The sequence below is a fragment of the Chrysemys picta genome, chromosome 22 (assembly GCF_011386835.1).
Source record: "Chrysemys picta bellii isolate R12L10 chromosome 22, ASM1138683v2, whole genome shotgun sequence".
NCBI lineage: Eukaryota > Metazoa > Chordata > Testudines > Emydidae > Chrysemys > Chrysemys picta.
The window spans coordinates 803,063-813,559 of record NC_088812.1 but is presented as its reverse complement, the minus strand read 5'-3'; the positions used below and the strand labels follow the sequence as shown (position 1 = coordinate 813,559).

General features: G+C 66.6%; 1 protein-coding gene across 1 annotated transcript; it reads right to left on the bottom strand.

The window, feature by feature from the left end:
• Nucleotides 1–271: 271 nt before the first annotated feature.
• Nucleotides 272–9,950, bottom strand: LOC101932811 (uncharacterized). The gene is given in 22 exon segments (XM_065576456.1): nucleotides 272–701; nucleotides 704–855; nucleotides 857–1,001; nucleotides 1,004–1,153; nucleotides 1,156–1,179; nucleotides 1,182–1,247; nucleotides 1,250–1,300; nucleotides 3,141–4,268; nucleotides 4,876–5,036; nucleotides 5,185–5,314; nucleotides 5,451–5,529; nucleotides 5,784–5,812; nucleotides 5,815–5,887; nucleotides 5,944–5,962; nucleotides 6,359–6,466; nucleotides 7,172–7,248; nucleotides 7,398–7,568; nucleotides 7,922–7,972; nucleotides 8,524–8,625; nucleotides 8,941–9,084; nucleotides 9,086–9,112; nucleotides 9,918–9,950. Coding segments are annotated over 22 exon segments (3,228 nt in total). The 5' UTR covers nucleotides 9,936–9,950; the 3' UTR covers nucleotides 272–378.
• Nucleotides 9,951–10,497: the final 547 nt, after the last annotated feature.

Sequence of the window (10,497 nt, the reverse complement as noted above, 5' to 3'; positions counted from 1 at the left end):
GGAACCAGGCGGCTCTGAGCTCTGCTCCCGCTTGCAGCCTGCGCAGGGGTTGCGGATGCAGCCGGCCCAGGCGCTGTAAGAGAGCGACAGGACACCGCAGCCGGCTGACTCTGCTTTAATGGCCGATCTCGCAGGAGCCCAGCCCCCGCTGCGGTAACGGGGGTGTCACAAGCCCCACTCGCTGAGGGGCTCAGAGGGGGGTTGGCGTCTAGCTGAGGAGGGAGGAGCTGCCCCCCAGAGTTTGGGGCAGGCAGCCGGAGCAGTTGCTGTACCCCCTGCGTGGTCTGGCCTGGGCTGCGGGGGGGAGAGCCAGTCCTGTGTGCTGGCAGCACAAAGTGGGGGCGGGGGGGGTGGAAGAGGCTGGTTCCATCCCCGGTGTCAGCCACAGGCCTTGAGCTCCGTGTTCTCTGAGGGCTGGCCCCTGTCCTGCCCGCGGGGGGCCCTGCACCAGCCCCGCATGCTGTCGGCCAGGGCGCCGTAGAGCAGCGGGTGGGCGCAGATGTTGAGGGTGACCAGGATTTTGCTGAGCTGGTAGGCGGAGTGGACGAACAGCGCGTGCTGGTAGTGCGGCGCCTTGCCCAGCAGACACTGCTGCCGCAGGTGCAGGTTGAGGTTGCGCAGGGTGTGGTAGGGCAGGTAGGAGACAGCGTAGAGGGCCACCCCCACGCTCACCAGCCTCCCCACCTTGCGCTCTCCAGCCACGTGATGTGGGGGTTGCGGCAGACGGTGTGGAGGATGGCCGCGTAGGAGAAGAGCGTGAGCAGGAAGGGCAGCCCGCAGCCGAAGGCCGCCAGGAAGAGGCTGTAGGGCAGGTAGTGGGGCAGTTGCTCGTCCGTGGCGCTGCCCAGGCACTCGGTTGCAGTTCCCCCTGGGCTGCAGCTCCGAGAAGTGCAGGGTGGGGGCGGAGAGGCCGGCCACCAGCAGCCAGCCGGCGCCGCTCAGCAGCTTGGCGTGGCGCGGCTCCAGCCGGCCGTGCACCAGCAGCGGGTGCACGATGCCAGGTAGCGGTTCAGGCTGATGCAGGTGAGGAAGAAGATGCTGCCGTACAGGTTGCAGCTGAAGAGGAAGCGCTCGAGCTTGCAGAGGGCCAGGCCGTAGCGCCAGTGCTTGGGCGGGTAGTAGTAGGCGGCCAGGAAGGGCAGGGAGAGGCGTAGAGCAGGTCGCTGACGGCCAGTTGAAGGAATACACGATGCCCGTGTGCCAGGTGCGCTCACGCGCCACGAAGCGGTAGATGGCGAAGGCGTTGCGGCGAAGGCCAGGAAGAACTCCACCGTCACCGCTGGCCACATGTGCTCCTGAACTTACTGAAGGAAACATTGCAGGCCCCCGGCCCCTCCGCACCTGTAGCACTCATCCTGGGGCAAAGGAAGGGGGGGCTGGGTTAGAGGTTCCCTGCCTGCGCCTGGGGGCTGAGCTCACCCCTGCAGGCCGGATGCTGAGGTGGCTGCAGGGTCTCCGCCTAGGCAGGGAGGGGTGGAACTTTCACACGCTGGTTGGTGAGAACAGGCTGTGCTGGCAGGTCTGTTCCCTGCGCGGTGTTGCTGGAGGGGCCCAGCCAGGACCTCTGGGCAGCTAGTGCAGGTTGAAGAGGGGCTGGGACTGACCACATGGTGCACCCAGTGAGCGGCCACGGCCAGCCCCATATATCATGTTCTTCCCCCCCCCCCCCCCACTGCAGGTGAACGTTCCCGAGGAACCCCCCCAGGCTGCAGCTGGCTACAGTAACTCCTCACTTCCTAGTTCTGTTCCTGAAAAACGCGACTTTAAGCAAAACGATGTTAAGCAAATCCAATTTCCACATAAGAATTAATGCAAATGGGGGGTTGGGTTCTAGGCAAATTTTTTTCACCAGACAAAAGACTATATATTTATATACACACACACACACATGCAGTATACGTTTTAACAAACAATTTAATAGTGGGACAGAGCGGCGATGATTGTGAAGCTGGTTGAGGTGGTGGAGTCAGAGGGTGGGATATTTCCCAGGGAATGCCTTGCTGCTAAATGATGAACTAGCACTCGGCTGAGCCCTCAAGGTTAACACGTTGTTAATGTAGGCCTCGCTCTACAGGGCAGCATCGCCGAGACACCGGGCGTGTCTGAGGCTATGGCTACACTGGCGCTTTACAGCGCTGCAACCTACTTGCTCAGGGGGTGTTGAAAAACACCCCCGAGCGCCGCAAGTTTCAGCGCTGTCCAGCGCCAGTGTACGCGGGGAGCTAATCCCCCGGGGGAGGTGGAGTACCTGCTGCGCTGTGAGAACGCGACCACATGCACTTCAAAGGGCTCCCGCGGCAGCACTTTGAAGGTTTGAGCGTAGCCAGGCCTGAGAGCGGGAGATGCACATTTCCCCTTTAAGTAGCTGACCCCACTGCCTTGTTAATTAGAGCAGCTTGCGGAGACTGCTGCTGCTGCCTGGAAGCTCCCTCTGTCCCCCCCCCTATGGAAATGGGGTAAGCGGGGTGCAGAAGAGGGAGAGGGACACCCTGAAATTACAGGGGGAAAGGGGGAAGTGAGGGGCTAGAGCAAGCAGGAGGCTCCCAGGAGCAGCACAGGGTAGTGGGGGGAGGAACTGCCGGCAATTGGTAGCCTGCTGGTTGGCTATTGCCCAGGGGACTTAGGGGAGCCGGCCCCCCCTGGTTCCAAGCCCCACCAGCTCACTCCACCGGGCAGTGGACAAAGCAGGCGGCTGCCAAACGAGCACGTTCCCTAACGGCTCAGCAACGTTAACCGGGAGGACTGTAAGTGAGGAGTTACTGTACTGGGAACAGCGCTGCCCCGGCCCCATGGTCTTCACTGCCCCTTTCCAACAGGGGTTTAAGCCGGGGGGGTCTGCCCATGCCTGGCTGTGAGGGGCTGGCCCAGCTCAGTCACCACTGCCCCCCACCCCCCCAGGGCAGAGCCACTCTTATGGTAGAACCTTCTCCCCACCATGTGCTTCCCTGGGCCTGCTCCCTGCCCCAGAGCCACAACTGCTCCCCCCACCCCTGGGAGCCGGTGTCCCCAACCCCTGCCTGCTGCAAGGACAGCTCTGGGGACAGCTGCCCCCCACGATGCTGAGCCTGTGAGGTGTCTCCTCCCCCTGCCAGCCGCCCCCAGCTCAAGCTCCCCCCACCTCCCCACAGCTGGTCACTCACCCTGTCCCCCCCGCAGCACAGGGGGCTCAGCTCTCCCCCGCCCCCAGACCCGCTCTGCCCTTGGCAGCTCTAGGGCCAGAACAATCCCCCCCCACCCCATGGACTGGCGATGCTGCTCCAGGGGCCCGCAGCAGCTGCAACCCCTCCGGGAGAGCGGCAAGCCGTGGCGTCGCCCACCCAACCCCCCAGCATTCAGTGCAGCATGGCCCCCTGGCCTGAGAACGCCCAGAAATGCCCCCCAGCCGCCCTCACCTGGCACTGCGCTGCGCCCGGGGGCAGCAGGACCCGCCGCAGGCTGGAGAGGGAAGCAGTAGCAGGGTGTTCCTTCCTGCTGGCAGCTGGCTGCAGCCTGAAGACGCTGCTCCACCCCTTCCCCCCCAGCCCGAGGGTGGTGGGAGGGCCTAGCACCCTGCCCTGGCAGCCCGCGCCTCAGCCTCCAGCCTTCCGCCACATCGGGGAAGGGCGGCAACCGCCCAGAGATCCCATCCTGCCCCCCAGCGCAGCTCAGAGGCTGGCAGCACCCAGCCAGCAGCGCTGGCCGTGCCTGAGCAGGGGCCGCACGGGACCTGGCTGGGAGGGGAGGGCAGGGCAGGGCACCCCCTCCCCCACACACACAGCACCAGCACACAGACCAGAGAGCAATGCAGAGTGATCTATTGAACAGCCAGCCCCCACCCCCGTTCCCCCAGTCTATGATAAGGCAGATGTCCTGGGGGGGGCTAGTGCTGCCCCTTCTTGGGGGCCCGGGGCCTCTGGCGCCCCCCTGCCCCCCGGGCTGCCTGCTTCCTCCGCAGCCCTGGCTTCCCCGGCCCTTTGAGCCTAGGGCCTCGCTTGGTTCCCTGCTGCGCCGGATGCCTGGGTCCTTTCGGCTTTGGACTCCGTGCTCCTCGCTGCTGCCCGCGGCCCTTAGGGCTCCGTGGGTCCTTCTGCTGGCCAGGCCTCTGAGAGTTCCCAAGCTCCCTCTGCTGCCTGGGGCTGCGCCCGCCCCGCTGCATCTGGCCAGGGGGTCTCCTGTGCTTCGCCTTGCGGCTGGCAGGCTGCTCCCCCGGCTGGCTGTTCTGAGTCTCTTGCTGGGCTGGGGGGAGCGCAGGGGCCCGTGTTTCCTCTTGGTGCTTTTGGGGAACAGATCTAGAGATGGGGGGAGAACCGAGAGTCACGATCCAGGACAGGCAGGTCCCCGTGGGTAGGGGAATAGGGTCCCATAGGACAGGGAGATGAGGCACCGGGCCATCACCCACCCACTGGGCACCGGGGCTGCGAGATGGCCCCAGGGTGCGTTACCAGAACCACCCACCAAGGGATTCCCCCCCCCCCCCCGAGCACCAGGGGCTCAGAAGGCAGAGCTGGCTGAAGATGGGACCCCCCCCATCCCCAAAACTAGGCTTCAATTCCAGCTACACCAGCCGCAAGGCACTGCGCAGGCGGGGGGGCAAGGCACTGCGCAGGCGGGGGGCTAGACCCAGCGCGGGGGGTGGAGGGAGCTAGACCCAGCTCAGGCCGCGTGACAAGGCTCTGCCGGGGGCTGCGCCGGAGCCGGGGTGGGGGGCTAGACCCAGCGTGACAGGGCTCTGCCAGGTGCATCAGTGCGTTTACTTTGAACTGAACTCACAGAACACGCTCAGGAAGATTCACATCATCAGCTGGCACCCGGCGTGGAGACTCGGGGACCCCGGCTCCCCCCCCGTCCCTGGGCTGGGAGCAGGCCCAGGCCAGCTCGTCTGGGGTCACGACTCACCTGCGTCGGGCTCCTCGCCCACTTCCTGCCGGTAATATTCTGCGTCGTCGTCTGATTGGTTGGCCAGGTCCTGGTCCGCCGGCATCCCAGGATCCTCGGCTCCACTGTCACCATCCTCCCCTTGCTGCTGCTTCCTCCTGATCCCGGCCAGGCTCTGCTTCCTGCCACCCCAAAGCACCAGCGTCAGCCCCCGAGGGGACTACAACTCCCAGCATGCACCAGGCTCCTCTCCCTCAAGCCCACCACCAACCCGGCCAGCTGCTGCTGCCCCCAGACAGGACAGGGATGGGGGGGGGGGCTCCTGCTCACCTGTGGGCCTCCGCTGCTCCTTTCTTGCGCTGCACGTCGGCCTCCTGCCTGCGGCGCCGCTCTGCCTTCAGCCGCAGCCGCTCCTCCTTCCTGGCCAGGGCCGCCCGGAGCTCCTCCTCCGTCTTGAGAACTGGGGGGGGAAGGGGGAGGGGCTCAGTGGGGACAGAGCCCGTGGATTCGAACTCGCCACTCACGGGCAGAGAACGGGAGTGACGTGGGGCCTGGTAGACCCGGAGGGGGACGATGGGCGCCGGCCGGGCACTTACTGAAGCTGTGGTAGAGTACGTTGCCCTGGTTCAACCCTTCCTCCACCTTGATGAGCTGCAGGGTCATTCGGGGCCCGATCTGCGAGGGAGGCGACAGAATCCATCAGACAAGGGCAGGCCCCAGGCCCCTGCCTGGTCACAGCTGGGAGCCCCGGCGGAGCAGGCAGGGGGGTGTGGAGCCCCCCCGGCCTCCCACGCAGCCCGTGGCCGGATCAGAACGTTTACTTTGAAGATCATGGTGCTATCAAGGTCTCTGTTGTCATCACACCGTGCCAACTGGCCCCGCCCCCCCCACCCCTGGCCCCACCCCCTGCCCCTGGGGGCTGCACACACCTCGGTGAGACGCACAGCGCTCTGCTGGCCTTCATGTTCCCCCGGCCCGCGTATGCCTGGGGCAGCTCCAGGATATTGTGGGTCCCGTCCTGCTCGGCCTCGCTCTCCGACAGGATTAATGTCCCTACGGGGAAAACCCCAGCCCGTCACAGGACACAACCTGGCAGAGCCCCCACCCCCTCCCAGAGCCAGGGAGAGACCCCAGGAGTCCTGGCTCCCAGCCCCACCCCTGCTCCAACCACCAGCCCCCACCCCCTCCCAGAGCCAGGGAGAGACCCCAGGAGTCCGGGCTCCCAGCCCCCCACCCCCGCTCTAAGCCAATCTCTGCTCACTGTACAAGTGCAGCCTCAGAGGCCCCTCCCCAGCCCATGCCCCGTGGGCAACTCCCAAGCGCCCAGGCACCGAGCTCCTGGTTCCCAAGCTCAGGGGCACAGACAACGGGCGACGCAGGGCGACCTGCCCGTGGGAGTGGGTGGGCAGGGCTGGACTGACCCGCCAGGCGCTGCAGTGTCTCAGATCCTGGCCCTCCACTGCCACCTCCCCAGCCCAGCCCAGCCCCCGGGCCCAGCGCTCACTTGGCCAGCAGCTCACTGATGTCCTCCAGCCGGCTCATGTTGGGGAATTTCTCCTGCAGCAGCTTCTTGAGGCCTTTGCTCGCCCCCACAGGCACCACCTTCAGGCTGCTGGGGGAGAGGAGACGGGAGGGGTCACGCACCAGGTCACCCAGCTCAGTGGGCAGGGGGACTCTGGGAGCAGGAGGGGCCGAGAAGGACCCAGCTCAGGGAGGGGAGACGGGACTGACCAGCTTAGCAGCGAGGGCGAGCCTGGCAATGGCAGGGAACGGACGGTGGAAACCGCGCCGGGGGAACTGCGACGTGATTCGAACCCAGCGCTCCACAGCTGCTCCCGGTCAGGCCGTGCAGCCAGCGGAGCAAGAAGCACAGCCCACCCCCGCACACCCTGCTCTCCCCCGCTGCTGGGACGGGGTTTGTCCTACGGGGTTTGTCCTGGGAAGGGGCCGAGCCCCGTGTGGACGTGCCAAAGGGAGCCGGTCGGGGTCAGGTTCTGCGCCTGGTGCTCTGAGACGCCAGGGATTCAGGTGACAGCCGGAAGAAGGAGCTGCTCAAAGACAGCAAGCTGCTAGCGTGTGTCTGTCTGTCTGGCTACGATCCCCCCCGGTTCCCTCCCTCTGGATGCCTCAGAGCGTTTACTAGAGGATGAAATCACCGAGCCATCAGCAGACTATACCCTCATCACCAGCATCCAGCCAGGCAGAGCCGTAGGGGTCACCTGCCGAGGCGGAGCCCCCCTTCCCCTCTCACACAGCCCAGTCCATCTCCCTCGGTGCACAGCCCCGACCGCCGCCCGTCCCCAGCGCAGACCCTTACTAGTGCCGGAAGTCCAGAAGCTGGGAGTCCGAGTTGTAGCTGATCAGCAGGCACCGCTTGATGGCGTTGAGGTTGACCTGGGGGCAGAGCCGCACGGCCGTGAGCACCAGAGACGAGCACCAGCCACAGCGGGGCTTCCCCCCACCCCTGCCAGCCCCCAAGGAACCCCATGCTTCCTGCAGCACAGGCTGGGGGCCCCCGCGCGCCCCCCCCCCCCCGCACCCACCTTGTGCACGTTGATGGAGGGGAACATGTTCTGGAACATGGTGGCCATCAGCTTGATGTGCATCTGCTGCAGGCCAAAGTTGTTGAGCACCAGCAGCGGGTGGTGTGTGAACTGCTGCTCGTGCATGCGGTGGCGCTTCAGGGAGGACACCACGTCCTTGATGAGCGAGTACTGGAGAGTGGAGCAGAGCAGGGGGTCGGGGCGCTGGTGAGAGGCAAGGGGGGGCTCTGTGCTGCATAGCTGGGCCGGGGAGGGGGCGTCACCCTTGGCAGCCCCGGCTTGTGCTCAGCAGCGCACGGTGGAGCCAGGGCAGCAGCGTGATCGCTGTGCGGGTAGCACCCCCTTACTCTCCCCCGCAGAGTTACACAGGCCCAGCTCAGACCTCCGTGCCAGGGACAGACCTGGACACCCACAACCCACACACGTTTAGTTGGCCTGGGAGTTAAGGACGCAGGAATAACTGGCCCGTGCTAATCCCAAACTAACAGGGGTGGGGGCAGCTCCGGACCCCCAGCCCAGCCCACCTGTGTGACTTTGAAGGTCAGTGTTGGGCCTCCCGGGAGACGGACGAGTTTCTGCGGGAGAGACAGACACACACAGGAGTCAGGGTAAGGTCAGCACCACAGCACCCACCCACCAGGGCGGTGCCAGGCGCAGTGCCGAGCAGGCTGCCCAGGTCTGCACCTCTCGCTCTGCCAAGCGGGGCGGATACATCAGTGCGTTTACTTTGGAACTGAAATCACAGAGCGAGCTCAGTAACATTTGCTTCATCAGCTGCATCGAGGCAGAGCCCCTAGGAGACCCCAGGGGAAGGAACGTCACTGGGACTAGAAAGGCAGGCACCCAGCTAGGCACACGCCTCCCTGCACCCCAGCTCAGGGCAATGCCGGACAGCGCCGGCCCTGTGCTCCGGACCAGGCTGTAGGGGAAGATGGTGGCAGGAAAAAAGGCTCAAGCAATCAAGCAAAGGCCCCAGCAAGACTCCTCCCAGCCATGGGGAGAGGCCTGCCCCTTCCTGAACCCAGGGAGCTGTTCTAGCCTGACCAGGCACGAGCCAGGGGACTGAGTATTCCCCCCAGCCCCACAGGCTCTCCCAAATCCCCCCAGCCCCCATCGTACCACTTACAAAGTTGACGTTGGTGGGGGATTTGGTGAAGACCAGGAAGTGCGTCACGCCCAGGGGCCCCGCCACCGCCACAAAATCCTTCAGCGAGTTCTTCTTCCGTACCTGGAAGACGGCAAGTGTCACGCTACCCCGCCACACTCACCCGGGGCCTGTGGCCTGAAAAGGGGTGTTCCCAGAGACTGTGCTCCCCGCCCAGAGCCAGGAGAGAACCCCGGCGTCCTGGCTCCCACCCCACCCCTCTCTAACTCACTAGACCCCGCGGCCCTCCTGGTGCCGGGACAGAACCCAGGAGTCCTGCCCGCGCGACATTGAATTCAAAGCCCGGCCTCTGTGGACCCGCCGGCTTTGCGGCACCCAGCAGCAGGGGCTGGGACCCCTGGGCGTGGGGAGGGCGGCCGGCCGGCCGCGGGGGCTCACCTGCAGGGTGCTGGCTGTAAACGGCTCCATCACCCGCCGCACGTCCAGGATGAGCTGCTGCAGGCTCCGGCCCACGCGCCCGCGGTGGAAGACGAAGGAGTGAGGGACGGAGGCGAACTGCTCCTGGGCCCGCTGCTGGGCGGCCCGCCCGCGCCCGCTTCTGGTTCTTGGTCTGCGGGGGAGGAGGCAGGGGGTCAGCAGCGCCCCCCACGTCCAGCTGGGACCCCCATCTCCCCTCCCCCCACACCCTGCCCCCCCACGTCCAGCACCCCCTGTTCCCCCACCATCACACCCCCCCCGGAACCCCATCTCCCCTCCCCGACACCCTGCCCCCCCCACCTCCAGCACCCCCCTGTTCCCCCCACCATCACACCCCCCCTGGGACCCCCATCTCCCCTCCCCCCACACCCTGCCCCCCCCACCTCCAGCACCCCCCTGTTCCCCCCACCATCACACCCCCCCTGCATCTCCCCTCCCCCCACACCCTGCCCCCCCCACCTCCAGCACCCCCTGTTCCCCCCACCATCACACCCCCCCCTGGGACCCCCATCTCCCCTCCCCCCACACCCTGCCCCCCCCACCTCCAGCACCCCCCTGTTCCCCCACCATCACACCCCCCCTGGGACCCCCATCTCCCCTCCCCCGACACCCTGCCCCCCCCACCTCCAGCACCCACCTGTTCCCCCCACCATCACACCCCCCCGGGACCCCCATCTCCCCTCCCCCCACACCCTGCCCCCCCCCCCCCAGCACCCCCATGTTCCCCCACCATCACACCGGCCTGGGACCCCCATCTCCCCTCCCCCCACACCCTGCCCCCCCCACCTCCAGCACCCCCCTGTTCCCCCCACCATCACATCCCCTGGGACCCCCATCTCCCACACCCTGCCCCCCCCCACCTCCAGCACCCCCATGTTCCCCCACCATCACACCGGCCTGGGACCCCCTCCCCCCCACGGGCCCAGACCCCCCCGCACCTTGCCCTCGCGCCCCATGCTGCCGCCGCCGCCGCCGCCGCCGCCTCCCCACGTGGACACGGCACTTCCGGCCCAGCCCGTGCAGCAGCCCCAGCGCGCCGGACACTTCCGGCCGGTCCCGCCCTCTAAAGGGTCCGGGCACTTCCGGTAGCTGAAGGGGGCGGGGCTGACCGGCCTGTGCCCCACCCCCCATGTACCCCCCGTGACCCTCACACACCGCCTCCCCCGTGCCCCCTGTATCCCCTACACCCCCTGTGCCCCACACATACACTGCGCCCCACACACCTGTCCCCTGTGCCCCCTGTATCCCCTACACCCCCTGTGCCCCACACATACACTGCGCCCCACACACCTGTCCCCTGTGCCCCCTGTATCCCCTACACCCCCTGTGCCCCACACATACACTGCGCCCCACACACCTACCCCCTGTGCCCCCTGTATCCCCTACACCCCCTGTGCCCCACACATACACTGCGCCCACACACCTACCCCCTGTGCCCCCTGTATCCCCTACACCCCCTGTGCCCCACACATACACTGCGCCCCACACACCTACCCCCTGTGCCCCTTGTATCCCCTA